The sequence below is a fragment of the Bos taurus genome, chromosome 27 (genome assembly GCF_002263795.3).
Source record: "Bos taurus isolate L1 Dominette 01449 registration number 42190680 breed Hereford chromosome 27, ARS-UCD2.0, whole genome shotgun sequence".
Taxonomy (NCBI): Eukaryota; Metazoa; Chordata; class Mammalia; order Artiodactyla; family Bovidae; genus Bos; species Bos taurus.
Genome location: NC_037354.1, coordinates 41,845,828 through 41,870,615, shown reverse-complemented (window position 1 = coordinate 41,870,615; position 24,788 = coordinate 41,845,828). Strand labels below are relative to the sequence as shown.

The 24,788-nt window shown below is 44.3% G+C and overlaps 1 protein-coding gene across 8 annotated transcripts in view; it reads right to left on the bottom strand.

Annotated features, from left to right (window-relative positions):
* The window catches only part of THRB (thyroid hormone receptor beta), a 438,431-nt gene that overhangs the window by 27,979 nt on the left and 385,664 nt on the right, over positions 1–24,788 (bottom strand). For 7 of the 8 annotated variants that reach the window (XM_005226186.5, XM_015460908.2, XM_024986438.2 and 4 more), the window contains one exon: positions 516–616. In XM_005226186.5, the coding sequence (XP_005226243.1) occupies positions 516–616 (101 nt within the window). Of the gene's footprint in view, positions 1–515; positions 617–20,725; positions 23,222–24,788 lie in introns of those variants that run through there. The other variant, XM_010820398.4, reaches the window with a different exon arrangement.

Here is a 24,788-nt window from a genome sequence, read left to right as displayed (position 1 = left end):
GGCTCGGGGTTGAGGCCAACTCTGTCCCCGGAAATGCTCGAAATAAAGCAGGAGGAGAAATGGTCATTTCTTGGGAGGGTAACACGTTATAAAATATCAATGCGTTTTTAAACTGAAAAGGAGCCTTTATCAATTTCTTTTTATTTAATCCATTTTTCTACCTGTTGGATAGCATCATAGACACAGTGGACGTGAGTCTGAGCAAACTCTGACAGACAGTGGCCAGCGTGCCTGCTGCAGCCTGGCGTGCTGCAGTCCGCGGGGTCGCAAACGGTCGGACACCACTGAGCGACTGAGTAACAGCGCCACAGATCTCACACTCTCGCAAAACTTCATCTAGTTATTTTCAATTTGAAAAAAAAATTGTCTTGAATATGTGCCTCCCCCCCCAAATGAAGAGGTCCATCAGACACCCGGGTGATCACAGCCCATGAATGTCGGGGTTTGGTTCGAATTCAAACCGAACCTTCCGGCTGCGTTCCGGAAGCTCCGGGGAGGGGCCGTCCCGCAGTTACCTTGCAGCCTTCGCACGTGATGCAGCGGTAGTGGTAGCCTGTGGCTTTGTCACCGCACACGACGCACAACTCGTCCTTGTCTAAGTAACTGGGGATGTAGCCTGTGGGGAGGACAGAAGAGGAGGTGAGAAAGACATCATGTTCAAGTCAGAGATGCCACAGCCAGGAGGAGGACTGGGGAGGACCAACGGAGGGCGGAGGACGGCACGACCGAGTTGTTTTATGCGTTTTAACACAACTTTTGCTTTATGGTTTGCACATTGTGATCATTTAGTTTTAAATATAGAAAGTAAATAAAACACTGAACAAGAAAACATTTTAAAAGTCTTTCCCACCCTCTCCTTCCCACACTGCCCCCCGCCCCGCCCCGTCATGTCCATAAGTCTGCTCTCCATGTCTGTGGGAAGGAGAGGGTGGGACCAATGGAGAGAGCACCGTGGAAACATGTACATTACCATCGGTAAAACCGACAGCCAGTGGGGATTTGCTGTATGACCTAGGGAACTCAAACCGGGGCTCTGGGACAACCTAGAGGGGTGGGATGGGGTGGGAGGTGGGACGGAGGCTCAAGAGGCAGGGGACATATGTAATCAGTTCAGTGGCTCAGTCGTGTCCAACTCCAAAGTATTGGAGTTTCAGCTTCAGCATCAGTCCTTCCAATGATTATTCAGGACTGATTTCCTTTAGGATGGACTGACTGGTTGGTCTCCTTGCAGTCCAATGGACTCTCAAGACATATGTATACCTGTGGCTGATTCACGTTGATGTATGGCAGAAACCAACACGATATTGTAAAGCAATTATCTTCCAATTAAATATAAATAAATTTTAAAAAGTTTTTCTCTGACAATACACTTCCTCAGTAGATTTCTCCAGGATCTTAGGTCACACTTGCAGAGTTAGTATCAGGCCCAGGATTTCTGAGTGCCTTGGAAACAGCTGTGCACACTCGCTGTGCAGGCAGGAATGGCCCTTGGAGCCAACGGGTGCAGCAAGAGGCCAGTATTTTATTTTAAAATACTTAATATAAGTGAATTCATCATTTTTGTTATATGTAACATTATGAGTAATTATTAAAAAGAAAACATAAGGTCTTTTAAGAGCTACCTGTTCTTTGTTCCTGAAAGATTTGTTCCATGATCACACCCCAATCACAACTTAGATTACTGAGCTGGGGAAACAGTTTCTTTACTCGTCCTAATGCTGTGATACAATAGGTCCCTTGGGTAAACCATGGGTTTTCCACACTGATTAGACCTTAGAATCATCCTGCTTAAAACCATGGAATCTTATGGGGAATTCCACGCGGTCCAGTGGTTAGGACTCTGCACTTTCACTGGTGAGGGCCCAGGTTCAGTTCCTGGTCAGGGAACTAAGACCCCACATATCACATGGTACAGTCAAAAAAGAAAATTGAATCTTGGAACCAACCATTTAAAAATACTGAATCTGAGACCAGCCCCCTGAGAATCTTATTTCAGTGGTCTTAGGGTGTAGAAACACAGGCACTGAGTTTCCTAAACGTTCTCTGGGTGATTCTTATGCACATCTAGAATTGAGACTCCCTGGGCTGGGTTTATACGGAGGGATCCAGAGAGGCCAGGACATGAGACACATGGGGTGCCGTGGATCACAGTCTCTTTCGAAAGGCTTATTTCTGAACCTGTGCTTAGGGGACTTGATCCCTTGGCAATCTACGTACCATGCAATAAATTAAGAAAACTTTATAGCTGGAAAGGCTCTGAGAGAGCAAGTAATTTTGAGATGAACCGGTCTTCATCAGTTTGGCCTTCCTCAGGCTCAAACCAGAAATTAACAGCAGAGAAGAAAGCCCAGATCTTGACTTCTGGCTCTCCGAAAGTGTTGGTGTTGGTCTTTTTCTTTTTTTCTTTTGGTCTTTTTCTAAAAATAACTTCAAAAGTAGAATGAATAAGGCCATCTAAAAAAAAAAAAAGGTTCTGCAGGGCTTCCCTGGTGACTCAGTGGTAAAGAATTGGACACAGTTACCAATGCAGGAGACACCTGCTGGGTCCCTGGTTCGGGATGACCCCACATGCTGAGGAGTAGCTAAGTTCATGTACTACAACTACTGAGCTTGTGTACCCTGGAGCCTGTGCTCTGCAACAAGAGAAGCCACCATGAAGACAAGCCTGCACGTCGTACCTAGAGAGCAGCCCCGCTCACTGCAACTGCAGAAAGCCTGCACTGCCACAGAACACCCAGCACAGCCAAAAATAAGAGTGAATAAACAAATACATTTTAAGAAAAGGTTCTGCAAACTCGTGATGTGATGACACAGCTCAGCAACTGGGTTGTTGTTGTTGTTCAGTCGCTCAGTAGTGGCAGACTCTCTGTGACCCCGTGGACTGCAGCACCCCAGGCCTCCCTGTCCATCACCAGCTCCCGGAGCTCACTCAAACTCATGTCCATTGAGCTGGTGATGTCATCCAGCCATCTCTTCCTCTGTCATCCCCATCTCCTCTGCCTTTAATCTTTCCCAGCATCAGGGTCTCTTCCAGTAAGTCAGTTCTTTGCATCAGGTAGCCAAAGTATTGGAGTTTCAGCTTCAGTATCAGTCCCTCCAATGAATTTCAGGACTGATTTCCTTCAGGATGGACTGGTTGGATCTCCTTGCAGTCCAAGGGACTCTTAAGAGTCCTCTCCAACACGACAGTTCAAAAGCATCAGTTCTTCAGTGCTCAGCCTTCTTTATGGTCCAACTCTCACATCCGTAATTGACCACTAGAAAAACCATAGCTTTGACTAGATGGAACTTTGTTGGCAAAGTGATGCCTCTGCTTTTTAATACACTGTCTAGGTTGGTCACAGCTTTTCTTCCAAGGAACAAGCATCTTTTAATTTCATGTCTGCAGTAAATAGTGGTTTTGCTTATTACGAAACAAATCCAACTGTGATAACACTTTTTATTACTGCACTCTGAGCTTATTAAATTCCATGACGCAGGAAATTAAAGACACGAACAGAAGCTATGTACTTCCCACCCGTGTCTGCCTCTTTCCTTTCCTTGTACACAATGTCGAAACACAAGAAACGCTTCAGAGAGCAAATCCAGTTTCATAGGTACCACAGGTTCATCACAGAAGCACACAGAGCTTCAGAGAAAACCAAAAAGGCCTGATTTGTTGGGATGTGGAGAGGCTGAGAAAACAAAATCATTCTTTCTCTTGATCATGGTCTTTACGAACGTCTTTGACTCAGGAAACCCTTACTGTGTCCAAAAAAGATCAGCCAGGTTGAAATGACAGATGACTTACTATATGTTTTATCATGACATTTTCATCAATCTTTCATTAAACTGGGTCACGGAGGGCTTACTTTTCAGGAAAAAAACCTTTGAGGAAACAGAAAAAAATGAACCTTTTTCATAATGACTGTGCTCAGACTTGATTTTAGAAGATTCTCCCTTTTGGGAGGGAGAGAAATGAGTTCAAAGCAAGATTTGGTAAGGCACAAGGATTATCTTTTTAAACATCACAGCTTTTCTTAGTTTACTTTAGCATCATGCAAACATGAATCATCTGTTGAGTTCACTTCAAATGTTTCAAAATTCTCATCAGACATTAAAAAAAAAGAGAATTCTGGGAGGGATCTGGGCAGAGAAAAAGGAGAACTGAGAGATCTGTGTGTTCATCCAATCAGTCGTCTATTTGTGAATTTAGAAAACATTTATTTTAGCAGCTGCCACTGCGCTTGGGCTTCCCTGGTGGCTCAGATGGTAAAGAATCCCACCTGCAAGGCAGGAGATCTGGGTTTGACCCCTGGGTTGGGAAGATCCCCTGAGAAGGGAATGGCCACCCACTCCAGTATCCTTTGCTCAAGTGTTCCATGGACAGAGGAGCTTGGCGGGCTATATACAATCCACAGGGTCGCGAAGAGTTGGACATGACTGAACAATTAACACTGTACTTAGTGCTTGTAATATAAAAACAACTAAGACACGGTTTCATCCTTGCGGAAGCATATGTGTAAGCAACTGAGTTCTGTATTTCCAGTCTTGGTTATTTCTCAAGGAGAGAGAAACAGCTGAAAATGAAGGAAAAAACATGAAAAGATGCTCAATGTCATTGCAAGGAAATGCAAATCAGGGTTATACTGAGGTACTACTTAACACCCTCTAGGTTGGTTACGATAAAATGGCAGATAATAACACATGTTGGTGAGGATATGGAGAAATCAGAGCACTCGTATATTGCTGGTAGGAATGTGAAAAGTGCTTTGGAAAAGCACTTTGGCAGTTCCTCAAAAGGTTAACACAAAGTGACCTACGACCCAGCAATCCCACTCTGAAATACATGCTCAAGAGAGCTGAAAACATGTGTCTGTGCCTTATGGCCCAGCAATCCCACTCTGAGATACACACTCAAGAGAGCTGAAAACATGTGTCTGTACAGAAACTTGGACAAAGCAGCACCATGCACAATATTCAGAACGTAGAGACCACCCAAATGTCCATCAGATGATGAGTGGGCAGACAAAATATAGTATATTTGTACAATGGAATCCTATTCAGTCACGAAAAGGAAGTAAGTACTGTTACACGCTACAGCATGGAAGAACCTGGAAAGCACGCCATGAAAGAAGCCAGATACGAAATGCCATGTATCATCTACCTCTATTTCTGTGAAATATCGAGATTACGCAAATTCATAAAGACAGAAATTAGATTAGTGCTTGCCAAGGTCTGGTGGGAGGGGAGAATGGACGATGACTACTGAAGGATACAAAGTTTCTTTTCAAGGTAATGAAAGTGTTCTGGAATTGTGCAGTGTTGATGGCTGCACAACTCTGTGAATATACTAGAAACCACTGAGTGAAAAAAACCCTGTTTTGGGGACTTCCCTGGTTAGGGCTCTGTGCTTCCCCTGCAGGGGACTGCAGCTCAGTCCCTGGTCACAAACTAAGATCTCACATGCTGCATGGTGCAACAACATCAAAAAAAAAAGAAATAAATGGAATTAAAAAAGAAAACCATTGTTTTGTATGGACATATTTTGCATAAATCTATGACTTTTATAGTATGTGAAACATGTCTCCATAAAGCTCCTAGTAGAAAGCAAAGAAACCAGGAGAGAAAAGAGGTTCCATTCAACAAACATATATATGAGGGGATCCCATGCCAGGCAACATGCCAAGGAGCTGAAGACAACCAAGTCTTAATTCTTGGGGCAGCTTTCAGTGTTTTGGGGGAAACAGACAATCATGGGTCACCTGCCTATGACATGGTCAGGGCTGGGGTAAGTCTCCGAGTCGCCCTCCTGCCCAGCCGCGGCCCAAGTCCAGGATGGGCACTCTCAACCCTCCCCGTGCTTGTCAGTGGCAGCCCTCAGCACCTGGGGCATAACAGGCGTGAGCTTTCCCCTTCCTTAGACATGGTCTCTGGTTCACTGCAAGTGCTACGGTTCCAGCGAGGGGGCAGGGATCATACGTCCACGCTGAAACCCTGGTGTCCGCCCCTGGTTCCTCTGATGGACAGCATCACAGTTTCTGCAGATCACTGCTGCCAGCCCTCTAGAGGGGAGAACACGGGGAGGAGGCCTGTATCTAGCACGTGCAGACAGGCAGGGTGGCAGTCTGGAGCGGTGCCCGAGAGGCTGAGGGTCTCCGCGAGGGCTTCCAGAAGAGCTAATAACGCAGACGCAGGGCCCGGCTTCCAGCTTCATGAAAACTGCATTAGGATGTTTGAACTTTGGTTAAAAAACCCCCAAACTCCACTCAAATGAAGATGTCCAGATTCAAGCTCATCTAAGACGTGGTGATCTGGGGGCAAGCATGCTTACTGATCAGCTAGATTCCTGCTTGCTTTGATAGCTCTCATCACAGGGTTTACTAGGGCTAGGACACAGGGCTAAGGAGAGCTGAAGGGCCATATGTGTTCCCACAATGGAGAAATGAAAATCACTATGTCTAGGCCAGTTCGGTTGAGACACCATCACCGAAAATGGAGATCTGAAGTCTGAGTCTTATACATCTTGCTCAACTGTCTACTTTGGGCCATGAAAACCACTGTTGGGACTTCCCAGGTGGTACAGTGGGTAAGAGTCTGCTTGCCCATGCAGGGGACACGGGTTCGATCGCACGTCTGGGAAGATCCCACATGCCTCGGAGCAACTGAGCCCGTTAAGCTAGTGCTCTAGAGCCTGGGAGCTGTAGCTACTGAGCTCGAGTGCTGCAGCTACTGAAGCCCACGTGCCCCAGAGCCCGTGCTCCACAGCAAGAGGAGCTGGTGCCCTGCAACTGGAGAGCAGCCCCTGCTCGCAGAAACTAGAGGAGGCCCACACGCAGCAACAAAGACCCAGAGAAACTGAAACTAAAAGTAGATAAATAAGATAAATATTGCAACTTCCCATGCATTAAAAATCCACTATTCATCACACTCAAAAAGAGTCATTGCTTGCTGGTTAGGTCTCTCCTTTTCATGATCGTAAACCCCAAACCCCAAAGTAGTATGCCACTGTCTGCTGCTGCTGCTGCTGCTGCTAAGTCACTTCGGTCGTGTCCAACTCTTTGCGACCCCATGGACTGCAGCCCACCAGGCTCCTCCATCCATGGGATTTTCCAGGCAAGAGTAGTGGAGTGGGGTGCCATCACCTTCTCCGATGCCACTGTCTGCTAGGCAACTCAAATCTAAGGAGAAATACTAACAAAATCTACAGGAAAATTCACAAGGTGTTGATTTACTCTACACACAGTTTTTGAGGGGTGGAGTTCATTCTTAGGAAAAAGAAACAGTAGCTCCAACAGGGATCTGTGTCCAGAGAACCAACTAGTGATCAGGTGTGTAGGAGTCAGACATACTCTGGAAATACGTAACATTACAGTGATCAGTCTCTAGGGATCAAAACCAACACGTACAGGGACGTCCCTGCTGGCACAGTGGGAGAGAATCCACCTGCCAACGCAGGGGACACAGGTTCGGTCCCTGATCCGGGAAGATCCCGCATGACGCAGAGCAACTAAGCCTGAGTGCCACAACCACTGAGGCTGGACACGAGAGGCCGGAACCACAACCACCGAGCCCACGTGCCGCAACTACCGAAGCCCTCACGCCTGGAGCCTGAGCTCCGCACCAAGAGAAGCCACTGCCGGGAGGGGTCCTCGAACCGCAGCTGGAGAGCAGCCCCGCCGCAACCCGAGAAAGCCTTCATCAAGCAACAGAGACCCCTCGCAGCCAAAGATAGACAAACACATAATTAAACAAGTAAACAAAATGACTGCGATATAAAAGAGTTAAAAACTGTGTACATTAGTTTCTTATAAAGTCCGGATTTTTTTAAGTAAAAATTATACAAATAATAGAATTTATTGTAGAAAAATCGAAAGACATAAATTAGCAAAAAACAAACTTACCTAGCAACTTTCTCCCACAGAGATAAGTACTGCAGCATTTTGATGTTTCTACATCTTAAATTAGGATCTTTGACTGTATGTGGACATATGCGCCTGTGTGCACTGAAACGCATACTCACAAAACACAGAGTCACCCAATTACTAAAAAAATGCATCTTCCTGGTAAAGTCAGATGGAATATACATATCCATGTTGTCAGGAAAGCTACATCTTATTGTAAAATTAAATTTTCTTATTGAAGTACAGTTGCTGTACAATATTATATAAATTACAGGTGTCTAATATAGTGAGTCACAACTTTTAAGGGTTATACTTCATTTATAGTTATTATAAAATATTGGCTATATTTAATGTGTTGTTACTATGTCCTTGTAGCTTCAGTTCAGTTCAGTTCAGTTCAGTCGCTCAGTCATGTCCAACTCTTTGCGACCCCATGAATCGCAGCACACCAGGCCTCCCTGTCCATCAACAACTCCCGGACTTCACTCAAACTCACCTCCATTGAGTTGGTGATGCCATCCAGCCATCTCATCCTCTGTCGTCCCCTTTTCTTCCTGCACCCAATCCCTCCCAGCATCAGAGTCTTTTCCAATGAGGCAACTCTTCGCATGAGGTGGCCAAAATACTGGAGTTTCAGCTTTAGCATCATTCTTTCCAAAGAACACCCAGGACTGATCTCCTTTAGAATGGACTGGTTGGATCTCCTTGCAGTCCAAGGGACTCTCAAGAGTCTTCTCCAACACCACAGTTCAAAAGCATCAATTCTTCAGCGCTCAGCCTCCTTCACAGTCCAACTCTCACATCCATACATGACCACAGGAAACACCATAGCCTTGACTAGACTGACCTTTGTTGGCAAAGTAATGTCTCTGCTTTTCAATATGCTATCTAGATTGGTCTCATCTTATACCTAATAATTTGTGCCCCTCCCCCACCCTATTTTGCCCCTCCCCCCTTCCCCACTAGTTTGTTCACTCTGAGTCTGTTTCTTTTTTATTATACTCACTAGTGTGTTGTATTGTTTAGATTCTGCATATAAGTGATCTCATACAATTTTTGTCTTTCCCTGTCGGACTTATTTCCCTCAGCATAATGCTGTCCAACCATGTTGTTGCAAATGGCAAAAGTTCATCTTTTTTTATGGCTGAGTAATATTTCCTTGTGTACATATACCACGTTTTCTGTATTCATTCATCTGTTTATAGACACTGAGGATGCTTCCGTATCTTGGCTATTGCAAATTATGCTGCTAAGAACATTGAGGTGCATATATACTTTAAAATGAGAGTTTCTGTTTTTTTAAAAATGTCATTATTTATTTACTTATTTGGCTGCACTGGGTCTTAGCAGCAGCACTTGGGAACTTGGTTGCAGTGCTCAGGCTTCTCTCTTTTTGGCTCAGAAGTTGTAGCACATGGGCTTATTTGCCCCGGCATGTGGGATCTTAGTTCCCAGACCAGAGATTAAACCTGTGTCCCCTGCATTGGAAGGTGGATTCTTAACCACTGGACCACCAGGAAAGCCCCAGGGTTTTGCTTTTTTCTGGTACTTATCTGGGAGCGAAATTTCCAGGTAATATAGTAGTACTGCTACTAAATACTAGGGCTTCCCTGGTGGCTCAGGTGGTAAAGAATCTGCCTGCAACGCAGGAGACCCAGGTTCAATCCCTGGGTCAGGAAGATTTCCTGGAGAAGGGAATGGCAACTCACTTCAGTATTCTTGACTGGTGAATCCCATGGACAGAGGAGCCTGCTGGGCTACAGTCTGTGGGGTCGCAAAGAGCTGGACATGACTGAGCAACCGATACACATAGTAGTTCTATTTTTAGTTTTTTTGGCGAAAGCTCCATACTATTCTCCATAGCGGCCGCACTCATTTACATTCCCTTCAACAGTGTAAGGGATTGATTCCCTTTTCTCTACATCCTTGCCAACATTTGTTGTTTGTGTTCTTTTTGATGACAGTCATTCTGACAGGTGTGAGGTGATATTGTGATTCTGATTTGCATTTCCCTGGTGATTAGTCATGTGGAGCATCTTTTCACATACTTGTTCTCCATCTGCATAGGGAAGCTACATCTTGACTTCTTACACCCAGAGGTGATGTGCATTTTGTCAGATCAAGTGAAGATGGCAGAGATAAAGGAGAGAGAGCTACAGGTCTTTTCCTTCTCATCTTTGAGAACCAATCGTAGTGCAACTGGACACTCTGTGGCTTGAGGGACACGCCTTGGGAGGGCTGGAGACCACCCGGCAGAACTAGAAAGATGTAGGACCCTCCCCCACAACCTCATCACTACCTTTCTGCTTTACTCTTTGCCGTTGGCAGTAGGGCACTGAAGATTTCTTCCTGTCTGTAGCTCAACAATTTATGTGGAAGGTTGAACTGTCTGGCCTTTAAAGTTCTTGGGAACCCTGGAGTCTCGTGATAATTCAATGTGTGGGTGGAATGGATGCCTTCTGTGTTCTGACTGTGAGTCTGAAGAGTGGTTTGCTTTGCTCTTGTATTTCTCCTAGATTATCTTCATGGAGAGTGGGTGAATAGGTGATTATGTCTGTAGTTAAAATATCAAAACCTCTACAGAAACATCTACTTAAGTGGTAGCAGTTGCACACTAGTGCACCCCACCCATGTCCTTCTTTGCTCCAAAATATTAACTCAGAACCATCTTATTTACCCAAAATAGTCACCACAGGCAACAGGACATCAGTCACTATGCCTGGGTCCATCATTCATCATCAAATAACTGTCACCAGGAGTGAGATCCCAGCAAGTGGAGAGGTGGGTGGGGAGTCTCTTTAGGCTACTGAATACACTTGACACATCACACGGTAACCAGTTCTCCTAGCGGCGTAACCACTGCCTTCTCTCCCCTCTCGGGGTCTCCATCCTTTTTCTTCCTCGTGCACACCAAGCAGCCACATGCTGGCTGATACATATGCCCAGCTGAGGAAATGCATGCTGCCGGGAGTGCGCGCTCACTGGTGTCGGTACGGAGTTCTGCCTGGAAACAAATGTGAGAAACACAGCCCAGAGGCCTCGCTGTTCACCTGAGCACTGCATCTGTGAACTGTCCCAAGGGACTGACTGCTAAAGAAGCATGGTTAAACAAGGCCCATGACCACATGTGACAGTCCAAGGACGATGCATTTTGCCTAGCTTTTATGTTCTCAGATGCACTGTATCCTAGACTAATCAACTGTGCTGTCACTTTATCAAGGATATTAGTATGAAAGCAAACTCCGTCTGTTCGTTCAACAAAGGACCAGGAGAGTTTTTTTTAGTGAACACTTGCCAAGCATTAGTCTGACTAATTGCCAAGCATTACTCTGCACTAAAACAGATCGACATGCTAAAATATTACTAACATTTTTTTTTTTACTTTTTTGGCTAAGAACTTTAAGATCTAATTCACATAACATACAATTCAACGGCTTTTAATATATTCACAGAGTTGTAAAATCACACTGTCATCAGCTTTAGAGCATTTTCATCCTCATCCTAAGAAAGTCTGTACCTTTAGAAATCACTTCCTATCCCTCTCAACTCCCCATCTGCTCTGCTCCAAGCAACCACTAATCTATTTTCTGTTTCTACCTATTTGCCTATTCTCGACATTCTGTATAACTGGAATTGTACCACATGTATTCTTTGATGACTGGTTTTCACTGAGCACAATATTTTAAAAGTTTATCCCTGTTGTTTTTAAAAGTTTGATTTTAATTTTTAAAAATTTGGTTCTCAGAGGGACTTAGAACATGAAAGGGAAAGCTGTGTGCATTCGCGTCAGAAATCATGCAACCGGAAGCAAGCCTGGCTTCTTGTTTTGCATTGGGTGGGATTCACTTGGTTTCTAGTTAATGAATGGGTAAGAGCAGAGGGCTGGCTAGTCTAACTTTTTTGAGTGGATTATAACAGCATCTCAGGCCCTAGTAGAAGGAAACCCCTCATCGCCTTGGTGGACACACAGTCCTTAGGAACAGAACGTAAGGCAGACCTTGCTGGTAGGTGGAAAGGAGAAGAAGCTGCCTCGGAGGGTCGACCCAGCAGAAGGAGAGGGGAGCTGAGACCAGACCATCTGCTCATCTTCCCTTTCAGATAAGACCCCTTGCCTGGCACAGCCGTCCTGGTGTCTGAAAGGAGCAGCGGTTATCACAGGTGGTGGGAAACCCCTTGGGTCATTCAGAAAGGTGCTGGTTCATGGTGAGGTTAAGGCTGTGGACCCTGAGCAGTTAGGGTGGGGCTATCGGATAAGAATATATTTTTATACCCCCAAGGAAGCTAAACTGTTAGCATGTTCGGTCACTCTTCCAATTTTACCTGGAACTTTCTCAAATTATCCCACAGCTAGGTCTTTCTGATTGAAGCTTTCCCCCCACAGGACCTTCAACATCATGTTATTTCTTTATATATTAAAAAAAATCTTGAACAGTCCATCGCTTAGCTTTTTCCCAACATAATAATCCTGATTTATGTTATGTTTAATTCTTGGTATTAGATACCAAGTTTTGCATCATGTTAGTATGTAACCCTTTGATAAACACCATATTCATTCATCCATCCATCCATTTACTTAACAAACATGTATGCTCCAGTGTGTAAGGAATGGGGTTCAAACTTGAAGCAGTGTTAACTTTCAAGGTCTGCAGTTTCCCAACAGAGCTGCCCAGATACTCCCATTCAGGGAATCTTTCCTTAGAACAGCGTGTCTTTTCTTTACATCCTGCCCTCTGACTGGCTGGGGTGAAGATACAAGAGGTGCAAGTCTTCAAACTCTACTCAGGAAGGCGGGGGAGGGGAAGAAAAGGGGAGGGAAGCAGAAAGGAGGCCGGGTCAGAGGTGTCAGTCCATAAAGGGGAGAGGACATGAACATAAGGGTCTCTGGATTTCCTTTTTCTGGAATCTTAAGGCAGAAAAAGGGCCAAAACAAGGTTTAGATGGTTTCTTCTAACTCAAGAGTTCTTGAAACTAAAATAAATCATTTTTAGGATGAGGCTAGGGCATGATACAGATTTCCCAGATGGCTCTGTGGTTAAAGAATCTACCTGCAATCCAGGAGATGCAGGTTCAATTCCTGAGTTGGGAAGATCCCCTGGAGAAGGGCATAGCAACCCACTCTAGTATCCTTGCCTGAGAAATCCCACGGACAGAGAAGCCTGGAGGGCTATTGTCCACAGGGTCGCAAAAGAGTCAGACATGACTCATGCAAGGGGCATAATACAGTTTTACACACAAGAAGTCCCTAACTAACCTTTATTCTCCCAGTCCCCATGGACTCCAACCCTCAGGAGCTGACACAACCTTTCAATCTACAATTAGAGCTAAACCACTTGAAGATGCAAATCACGAAGAAAGGGAAAAGACCGGTATAATGAGTCCGTCAAAATGTTAACCAAAAGGATACATACACTAGAAGTCTGCACTGTTTGGCTTTCAGAGTGTTTAAAAATCTCAGCCAGTTTTTAAAACCAGGATTTCACATAAAATGTAGCTTCGTGTGAAAAATGGGAAGATCTGGCGTACTGAGCCCAAATCCTCCCAAAGCACCAATAAGGCAGCCCCCCTCCTAACAGAGAGACCCCTGGCTCTCTGCAGTCAGCACCCTGAAGTGGCCAGTGTCAGTGACCTCTTAGACCTAGACCACTAGACCACTTAGGTCTAGTCTCTCATCATCTTTTGATGAGTAAAGAAATATTTCACAGAACTTGTATCTTTGGCCAAAGTGGGAAGACACAAGTAATTCAAGAAAAGTTAAATGATGCATTTCTTTATGGAAGTGAAAATTCTGATCCTGCGACAAGTAAACAATGTGTGCGATGGTTAAAAAATTTAAACTGGGTTGTCTTTACGGAACAACTGCGTCTCTCAGTTACTGACGTCGGCTCTTTGGTTCTTACGGACATTGGTGTTTCAGAACTCTGGTACTAATGAGATCACTTCCCATTTTATTTAATATTAGATTTTTAAATATTTTATTTTTGGCTGTGCCTCACGGCTTGTGAGAGCTTAACCCTAATCCTGACCCTAGCCCCGAGCAGGGATTGAACCCGGGTCACAGCAGCGAAAGTGCTGCGTCCTCACCACTGGACCGCCAGGGAATCCCCAATCTTTTCCTTTTTTTAAAGAGGTGATTGGTTAGAAAGCAGGAAGGTAAAGTGTTTTAGGAGAACAGGGAAAGGAGGCAGCAGAAAAGGTCATCAGAAATGGGCATAGTGGCTGCCTCTGATCTCTGGTTTTGCTCTGAGAGTCAGTTTATGGTATTGGGCTTCCCCAGGAGCAACCATAGTTATTTCATGCCCTGCAGGTCTGAGGAAAATGGGTGCCTTTTCTTTATCTGAATACCCTTCAGAATGAGAGTCAAGGTCTAGATCTAAGAATGCGGGCTAGCAGCTTTTTAGTCTGATGTCTCATGAAGGAAGGGGCAGCTGGGTTTGGCATCAGGATGGCATCCTTGTTCTAAGCTGCACTGGTCTCCCTGAGGTCACCCCTGTAGTCATGGAGTGGAAAGGAGAGGGGGTGCTTATGTCTACACAGAGCTGACCTAAACAAGCTTACCTGATGGAAGGAACACAGTCCAAACCATGCGGACTGTCTTTAACACACATGCATAAGCAGCATGTTGCAGGTATACATGTAAATGGATGTTCAAGTGTACTCCATTTTGAATCGACTCAATACTCAAAAATCTAAACTTTTCCATTTGAAAGCTGAGGAGGCTTTTCCTATTTCACATGACAAAAAAGAACCTTTACAATATACCCTTTCTTTCAGATGTTTTCTAAATATTCAATTCTTTCAAGGCAGTGGTTCTCAACTGGGGCGGTTTTACCCCAAGGGGACACCTGGCAGTATCTGGAGACACTGCTGTTGTCGCGACTGGGCTATTGGCATCTGGTGCCTGGAGGCCAGGGACGCTGCTAAACGTTCCACGAGGCGCAGGAACAGCCACACAACAGGGAGGAGCCGGCCTCAAAAGTCATCCGTGCATGCCAAGATGGGAAACTCTAGTCTGATACTCATTATGTTTTTTTATATATATGAATTTATTTAATTGGAGGCTACTTACTTTACAATATTGTATTGGTTTTGCCATACATCAACATGAATCCACCACGGGTGTACACGTGTTCCCCATCCTGAACCCCACTACCACCTCCCTCCCCATACCATCCCTCTGGGTCATCCCAGTGCATCAGCCCCAAGCATCTTGTATCATGCATTGAACATGGACTGGCGATTCGTTTCATATATGATATTATACCTGTTTCAATGCCATTCTCCCAAATCATCCCACCCTCTCCCTCTGCCACAGAGTCTGTTCTATACATCTGTGCCTCTTTTGCTCTCTTGCATACAGGGTTATCGAGGAAACCACTATTGAAAGAGACACATGTACTCCAAGGTTCATCGCAGCACTGTTTATAAAAGCCAGGACATGGAAGCAACCTTGAAGTCCATCAGCAGACGAACGGATAAGAAAGCTGTGGTACATATACACAATGGAGTATTACTCAGCCATTAAAAAGAATACATTTGAATCAGTTCTAATGAGGTGGATGAAACTGGAGCCTATTATACAGAGTGAAGTAAGCCAGAAAGAAAAACATCAATACAGTATACTAATGCATATATATGGAATTTAGAAAGATGATACTTATTATGTATCACTTATTTCCTTCCCCAAAAAGGTGACTTACGCAAATGATTCAGCACTACTGTACTAAGCAAGGGATGCCCGTCTGCGAAGTCAAGGCCGGTGGGGAGCAGGCCTTTGGGAGAGAACGCGGGGCCGGTTAAACTGCAAAGGCTGCCGCGCTGTGAGGTGGGTCCTGACCTGAAGGGAGGCGGCGGAGGAGCGCAGGGTGAAGCCGAGGGTGTGGCTGGCAGCGGGATCGGTTCAGGGGTGAGGGGCGTGAGGAAACGAGCGAGCTTTCTGGAACAGTGGGTGTGGGAGGAGGCACAGAGGCCGGAATCCCGAGGGAGCTCCTCAGGGCCGGGGACAGTTGGCGGAGCGGGTGTCTGGTCCACCAGGTCACAGACAGGGTCTGACAGCTTGAGGAGGGGCCTGTGGCGGGTGGAGAGGGCGGGGGGGCCGGAAGAGAGGCTTTGGGGGAGAAGGGGGGACACGCGGAGACGGGGCAGCGCGGCTGGGCGGAAGGGCCGCCCCGGGAGTGTGGGGCTGAGGGAATCCTCTCGGGCCTGAGAGGAGCCTGGGACCAAGGACGGCCGCGGCCACCAGGGCGTGGACACGGGAGAAGGCAGGTCCCCGGTGCTTTAGTAGGAGGAGGCGGGTCCTAAAAGCTGGCCCGGAGCCGACGGCAGAGCGGGAGGCCACTGGGCCTCAGGCTGAATGGCCCTCAATGCCGGGAGCTGAGAGAAAACAGAGTCTACCGGAAGGATTTCATGAAGGGATGAGACCCGGTGGACACGAAGCCCGCACGCAGCAAGTACACAGCTCCAACGCTCCTTCCCCAGCCTGCCAGCCCCCGACTAAAGTGTCTCATAAGACCTTGGGCTCCTGGTATGACTGTCGCCTCGAGAGGCAGTGGGTGCCTGAGGGCACCCAGTGAAACCCCTGAAGGACACGCCTCTGACGAGACAGACCCCTGAATCTCAGCAAAGAGAAGACAGAAGGGCAGGCTCGAGCTTTCCTCGGCACTTGGGCTTGCTTTGGAAACGACTGTTGTTCCTTCCTTTGCTTGCATTTCTAGGTGCTGAGAGGCACTTTCATTTAACCTGTTGAACAGCAAAGGTGTTTCGTACTAAAAAAGAAAAAATGCCTATTATTTTCTGGAGTGGTGTCGACTCTTTGCAGCATGTGGGTGGTGGTGCCCAAGTGGAAATCCTGACTGGTACCAGCATCCCTACAATTATATAAGCACTGCAGAAAGATCTGCAGTTGCACTGGCCTCTTAAGGATTCCACTGTAAAGACAGGACCCCTGCAGCACTTGGTTCATTGGGTGGACTGACCGTAAATCTTCCCTTTCTTTGTTTCCTTTTGTGCCTGCCTCTCCCTGGACTGGGTGCCATTCTGGGGTTTAAGGGTACTTGTTTCTCATGTAACATTTTTTTTTTTTTTTTTCAGGGCAGACTCTGGGGCCTATATATCCTCAACTCTACTGTATAGCAATCCTTCTTCAACCTTAACAGACGCTAAGGAAATTCTAATTGTGGCTTCCCGAGGGGCTCAGTGGTTAAGAATTTGCTGCCAACTCAGGAGATGTGAGTCCCATTCCTGAGTCAGAAAGACCCCCTGGAGGAGGAAATGGCAGCCCATTCCAGTATTCTTGCCTGGGAAATCCCATGGACAGAGGAGCCTGGCAGGCTACAGTTCATGTTTAGTCGACTTAGCAACTAAACAACAAGGAAATTCTAATTAGGATTTCTTTAGGGCTTAACTCTTGTTTTTAATCCAGTGTTCTTTGATGTGGACCATTTCAAACATCCTCCACCTACCATTTCATTTCCATTTCTAATATCTACACAATTACTCACACACAGTCAACAGAGCTAGAGAACATGGAAAAATTAGATTCCTGACTAGAGGCAGACTGGCAATGGAAACAGATTCAGGAACGATGGCTCTGTGTGAAGGTGTTGCTTTCAGGTATGAAGTCTTCTTTCTGTGATAGTAAGAAGGCGGCTGTTGAACGAGTACACGTGCAGTCCAGCCCCCAAACGAAACAGGACAGACACACGCATCCCCTTGATCCTGGTTCAAATCCAGGCAATTCTTACGCTCTTGGACATGATAACCAACTTGATTCAAACACACTAGCTGCGTTTTGGACGTGCAGATCTTGCAAAGATGGCACGGAGGATGTGAAGCAGGGAACCCAGGGGAGCTGAGTTGCTCAGGACACACACAGTGCGAGGAAGGAGTCTGTAGAAGCAGACCCAGAGGCGGACTGGCCAAGCTGCCCGCAGCGCGGCCAGACTCAAGCTCTTTGGGGACTCTGGAATGTAACTGGAATTTCTGGTGGAAACAGCCAGCACCCCGTGCCAAAAAAAAAAAAAAAAAAAAAATTGACTTTTACCTCTGCTGAAAGCTCGGCCACAAAGGAGAAGACACAGCACCCTGCCTGCCAATTTCCCTTCCCTTTGTCTGGTTTCTAAATGTGCTCCTCCTGTTTCTTCTGAGTTGGGACTAGGAAGAAAGTGTGGGGCAGAACCGGCTCTGTTGGCTGATGTTGACATAACAAACCATGGCTAGGCTCCTTGAAAGATAAGAAGTAGGGAGCTGTATCTTCGTAGTGATTGCTCGAGTTCTTTTGATTTGTCCCTAACTTTCAAAAATTGAAAACGTGTTTTCACATACTGTATGAAAAGTAGATTCATCTAGGTAAAAGTAAATGCATACTATGGATCTCAGCCCCTCGCAGCGTGGAAATTACTTACTCCCCTTCTTAAAGTTTTATTTTAAATTTCATTCAGTGAACTGTATTCTAACTCTTTGTTAATTCACGTTCTCAGTGCTTCAGGAGCTTGATAACATTTTCCCCCCTTGGCTATTTTATACATGTAAAGACAGAGAAAACAATGCAAAGGGAACTAAGTCATTCTAAAGTCTATTATTGAAATAATCAGTCTTGTCACTGGGTTCTGCAGCCTTCCTTTATTTCATCTATGTGTACTTATAACACACTTTTTTTTTTTTTACAAGATTACGATCATTTTCTACATACTAGAAAACTCCAATTAAAGGCTAGAGAATAAGTCATCCTTCAAAAAATTGTGAAAAAGTTAAGACAACTGCATTATTGAAGAGTTTATAAAGCTGTTTTGACAGCAACAAGCACAGATGAAGCAATTATGAATTTCATGAAAATAGATAAAAATCCAATTGGAATAATGAGGCCTACCCCACTGAACACCTGTTTATAGTCTTAATTTTGCCTTAAGGAGATACGACTGATGTTCTCCAACAACAACAAAAATCAATAATGGATCAATATGGATAAACGTGTTGGGTCTGACCTTTTGTCCTAAGAGACAGTTAACAGCTGGGTTTAGTTTTACTGGGATTTACTTAAAGACTTGTAACAGTAAATAATGGTGCATTTAAGAATATTTGCCTGCTTTGATTTAGTGAGTTTGGCAGGTGGCAGTGGCCTTTCAATGGCATATGGCTTTGAGAAATTACATCAATATATGCATATGATGTCTTAGCCTCTAGTTCATGCGTCAAGTTAATTAGTAAAGAATCATTGGTTTAGCATTTTATAAGCAAATATTCTACAGCACTGGAGGAAGAAAATACAGTGAAAAGATAAAACAAAAAAAGAGTAAAAGCCTGCAAAGTTTTGCAAGAGTTTTTAATAATAGTGGAATGCCCAAATATAGAGACAAACCAATATTTTCTTGAGATCCTACAGCATGAGGAAAGCATATCTCCAGGCATGCCTAATGAAACAATGTTAACTGCTTTTCAAAGATAAATTACTTATAATATTAAGTGAAATAGCATGCAGTCTATCTCAAAATTCCCATTAGGGACTTACATGCAGTGTCCCTTGTAATAAGTGAGAATTTCTGATGCCTTTCAAGAGAAATATGAAACTAAATGAAAATGCAGATGAATGACTCTGAAAATGTTTTATGCTTCAATTTCCTTCGTATCTGGATGTTACAGGATAACACAGAGAATAAAAACACAGCATATGGTAAAAACTAAATGGGGTTTTGTTTTTTAAATTTTTGTTTAAACGGGCTACTTTTAATTGTGAACACATATTAAGGAAGGCAAATAAAATTTTTATAGGATCCACAATCAAGTTATCTTATGTTTTAAGATAATTTCATGGAGAAATTCATCTTTGAAGATCAGAGGGCATTATATTCTTGCAAATTATGAAGACCTATAAATTTGGTTTCCACTGAAATATCCTGTGGATTGTACACAGGAAAAAAAAAAAAAGAGTTTCTGGCATATTTGCACTAGAATTTAAGCTATTTTCAAAAGCATTTCTATCTGGCAACTGCTTTTAAGTTTCTTGAGTACGACCAGTTTGCCTCTTTTATTTTAGCTTTTGGTAATACGAGATAGGTTCTACCGATAGAAAATTAAACAGTATTGGAAAGCTGCAGCGTCTGTTAAATGGATATTGCACTTGTTTGAATATTGGATATTTTGAAGGCTATTTCATTCTCTTTCATGCAGTTTATTTGACATGATGGCAAACACGTCCACCTTTAGGCACATGATGGCAAGGTAAAATGTATCAGTTTCTTAATGAGTTTTATATTCTTACAGTTAGTTATGATTACAAGTAGATTCTTTACAGTTTACGTGGATAAGTAAATATATTAAAAAGAACACTTACAAATCCCAACATCTCAACGTTATAATATGGTAAAAAAAATAGTGAAAATATTTTACTACTTACCTAAAATAAACTTTCAATATAAAGTGCCAAGAAAAAGTCAAATGAGTTTTTAATCTGAACCAGAGCCGAGGAGAATGATCCCGTTTCAAATGCAACAGTGCCAGTCCCCAAGGGCGAAGCCTTAACGCATTTTCTTTAGCAAAGAAGCTGACAGTATTCCCTGTGGGCAGTGTGCACCCACACGCGTGCACACACGCTATATAGATAATAAAATCACAGCCTAACAAACCAACTCCATCCAGCTTGTGTACTGGAGGAAAAAAGTGCTTGGAAATCTTCGTCGTTCAAGGACTTCTTTTGATCACTTAGCAACCTCTCTTTCCTGCTATTTTTAATTTCAAACGTTCCGCGTTCAAAGTCAAAGATTTGACAAAGCGGATGCAAAGGGTCCCTTTAAAACACCCCAGAGACAAACACGGAAACTTGGATCAAACGGAAGGAAAATGGTCCCTACCTTTTTTCTGAGAGTACGATGGCGACTGCACTTGAGAAAAAGTAGGCTTTTCTTCAGTGAAATATTCAGGTTGGCTGTATTGATTCAGGGCCATGTCCAAGTCCGAGTCCCTGCTTTTCAGCATGTTTCCAGGGTAACTACAGGTATAAGGCTGATTCACTGCCCAGGCCTGTTCCATATATATGTTCTTACTGGGCACAGCCTGAGCGTTGCAACCACTGTAACCTGGACTATCTTCGAAATACGCGTAATAATCAGTGGCCTGCATGTAGCAGTTGCTGCCGGCAGCTGGGTGTACTTCGTAGAGTTCTTGCATACAGAAGTTCATTTTGGTGCCCGGGCTCTGTTTCTACTTTACATATACACACACTCTATGGATGCAGTCCCCAGCCCATACGCCCCGCGTGCCGGGCATATACAGCAAGAAGCGTACATACATACACATGAAGGGAGAAGCCGAGATGAATAAACACCAGCCACACGCAACCCAGCCTGCTGTACTTTGCCACGGCACCTGATGTGCTAAAATCCTATTTAGGTGGAGGTGTCTTTGGAGCTCTGCTGCCATTCAAACATGTTGGAAAGCAGATTTCTGACTATCAAAGGTCTTAAGCTGTGAACGCACCTAATTCCCAGAGAAGATGGCAAGCAGGTAGGCATTGACCTCTGCCCAGCTGGAGGACTGACAGCCAGGACGTGTCTGTGGCTCTGAGGCTGGGAAGATCCATTTTATATGCTGTTTTTAACTCCTTTCCACATGATTAGAAAATGATTACTCATTGTTATGTCATTTTGGTTGACAACTTAAGCATGAAACATTATAAAGACATCTTAGAGTCTATCCTTGGATACACAGAAAATCCGAAAATCAATAATCTAGTTTATTAGCAGGGACCAGAGAAAATCCAGCCATAACGAGCCTGATGACTCCGGAACATTAATCTAGTCACACAAACGTTAGAGGTTACATCTGTTGTTGAACGTCACCCACGGGCTTCCAAGGCAGGAAGAAGGACACAGGGGGCCCACAGGTCTTTAAAAGATTCCACACAAGGCCCACTGAGAGCACCGCTGGCGTTTGTGAGCTCGGTCCTGCCCCTTGCCGCTGGTGATTTTCTACATCATTAGCCTAATCGACATGCGGCCTGGAGCTGAACTTCGCTCTGCTCATTTTGCCTTGGTTGTGCTGGAAAGCGCACGAGGGGGAAGTGTGTGTCACACCTGGTGTGCAGAGCACCCCTCTGGAAGAGCAGCGTCCCCCTTCTGATCCCGGGGGGATGCTTTTTATAGTACGCTTGCTACCAGTTTTTATTTTTTTTAATTCAATTTTTACTTCATATTGGAGCGTCGTTGATTTATACTGCAGTGTTAGTTTCAGGTGTACGGCAAAGTGATTCAGTTGCACAGATACACACATCCATTCTTTTCCAGAATGTACAACTGTCATTTCATTCTCATTCAGTTCTGCTTTTGAGATGATCTTTGAGCTTAAAACTGTGATTTAAGTGGTAGTCATGTGCTTGACATTTAAAGATAGTGATCCAAAAGGGAGAGGCATTTTCTAGGAGAACCGCCATTTAAGACACAAACAAATACCAAGTTAGAGATAAAAAGCCTGCTACAAAGAGGACCTATGGTGTGTTCCCCATGTGGACGGCAGTGAGCACCTGTGTTCTAGATCACGATTCAGGAAGGGTGCAAGCTGCTTTCTTTGTAGTTGGAGGTTCTTTTTCTTGGGAAGACTTAGTTGGGAGGGCTGGCCCCAGGAGGTAATGTGTACACTTGGGATCCTGTTAGTCCCTGAACGGGTGACGTCTTGGTATTTCCCTCCTCAGGGACCACAGGCAATGTGATGTTGCAATGTTCCATTGTAACACTTCCACTTTGGACGTAATGCAATGTGGAATTTGGGGCAGGGACATAGGACTGGAGAAAGGAGGATATTACAGTCATTCAACAAACATCTATAGGGTATCTGTTCCGAACAAAGCAAGGAGTGGGTGGGAGCAGAGGTGTTGATGGGCCCTGTCACCAAGTAGCTTAATAGCAGGTGTTTTCAACACAGAGTCAAGCAGACCACTGTCAAGAGTCTGTAAGAGCTGATGGTTTTATGCATGAAGTAAAGGTGACATGGATTCAGGGAAGAAGATGAAAAATTAGAAAACAAGCAGCAGATGAGACAAGATGAGGGAAGAAACCTAGGCAGACAGGCTCCTGGGTGGATGTTTAGTGATAAGACTCCTCAAAAAATTGCAACTGAACAAGGAAAGGAATGTTCTTCAACTTGTTACATTTGAACCCAGAAAATGAATTCCAACATCCTAGGAGAAGGCAATGGCACCCCACTCCAGTACTCTTGCCTGGAAAATCCCATGGACGGAGGAGCCTGGAAGGCTGCAGTCCATGGGGTCGCTAAGAGTCAGACATGACTGAGTGACTTCACTTTCACTTTTCACTTTCATGCATTGGAGAAGGAAATGGCAACCCACTCCAGCGTTCTTGCCTGGAGAGTCCCAGGGACAGGGGAGCCTGGTGGGCTGCCGTCTATGGGGTCGCACAGAGTCGGACACGACTGAAGCGACTTAGCCGCAGCAGCAGAGAGCACAGGCGTTACCATAAGGAATAAGGAATGCAGCTAACATCTTAACAGTGTTTTCACTCTCTGATTACTCTTCAAACAACTAAAAGATTTATTCCCAAGTGTTTTTAAGAACACATACACACAACATTACAATTAACATTTTCTCCCTACTGAAAATGTCAAAACATTTCACTGGAAGCAATGACTATTTTCTGAAAACCCCAGGAAAAAGGATCCAGGCCTTATGTTTCTTTGTCTGATCTCGTGTATTTATCTCAAATTTCCCAAAACTAATCTGAAAATTAACCTTTCAATAAAGCAGTTTTTTTTCCTTTTTTTTCTGCCTCCTTTTCTGGTTAGAAGCTGTGTGTCAAACCATCCAGTTTTGCAGTTTTGCCCAGTGCATTTCCTGGCTCCCTTTCTAGTTCATTGGAGGCACAAGTCCAAGCCATTCCTTGCTTTTCACCAGTAACAGTACCAACTCAAGCCAGAATCTCAAATTTCATTACAAAGGAACACTTCTAAACATTTTTCCAAGATCTCTAAATGTGTTTGGAAAATCAAAGTTTTCTTCTGCCTCAGAACTGATCTGCATATTGCAGCAGAGAAAGACAGAACAATTCCTGAACAAGTTTTTCCCCCTCTAAATTCTCAACAGCATTTGGATGGAGTTAAAACAATCCTGAATTCTCCCAGAAATCTTTGAACAGAAAAAAAGTTTCAAGACATGTTTAAACGGGTTCTTCACTTACTCTTATCTTTTGGAAAATATAGAACCAGACTTTTCTGAAATGATGCTTTCTTCTTGTACCAAGTGGGGTTACTCTTCGAGTGAATGTCTGAAACTGATGACTAGGAGCTGGAAGTGGAGTTCAAGTTGAAATACAGTCCCTCATTCCTGACAGAGGCAATCTTAGCGTTGCCACTCGTGATCGATCCAGCCTGTCTTTTTGTGAAGTCAACAAAGCAATTTAAACATATTATATGTCACGAACGAGGTGAGCTTTAGTAAGTCTGCTCTCTTATTTCCCTGGCTGACAAGTCTAATTTAGTTACCGAGAGACAAGCTTACGAGTTATTTGACTCACAGAGCATCAAACAGCCTGAAATAAACTCAGGAGGGCTTTCATAATTTTTATTAGAAGTGTTTCAATCAATAATAATTTATTATCTAAGTACACCTTTGTCCTTCAGGAAATAACCTAAGAGGACAAGACTAATGATCTTGCTGGGGAAACTGGTAGGTAAACAGCAAACCCTCAAGGACTCTGAAGGAGGAGACTTGTTTCTCTCTTTGGGTCTTTCTTTTCTTCTGTCTTCAGCTGTGTTGACTCTCAAAGAAGGCTGCACATTGGAATCACCCACAAACTTTAAAAACACCAGCGCTCAAGTGTCATCCTCAGAAATTGTGATTTAATCAATATGGGGTAGAACCTGATTGTGATGACTTTTTCAAGTTTTCCCAGATTAATTCACAGGCAG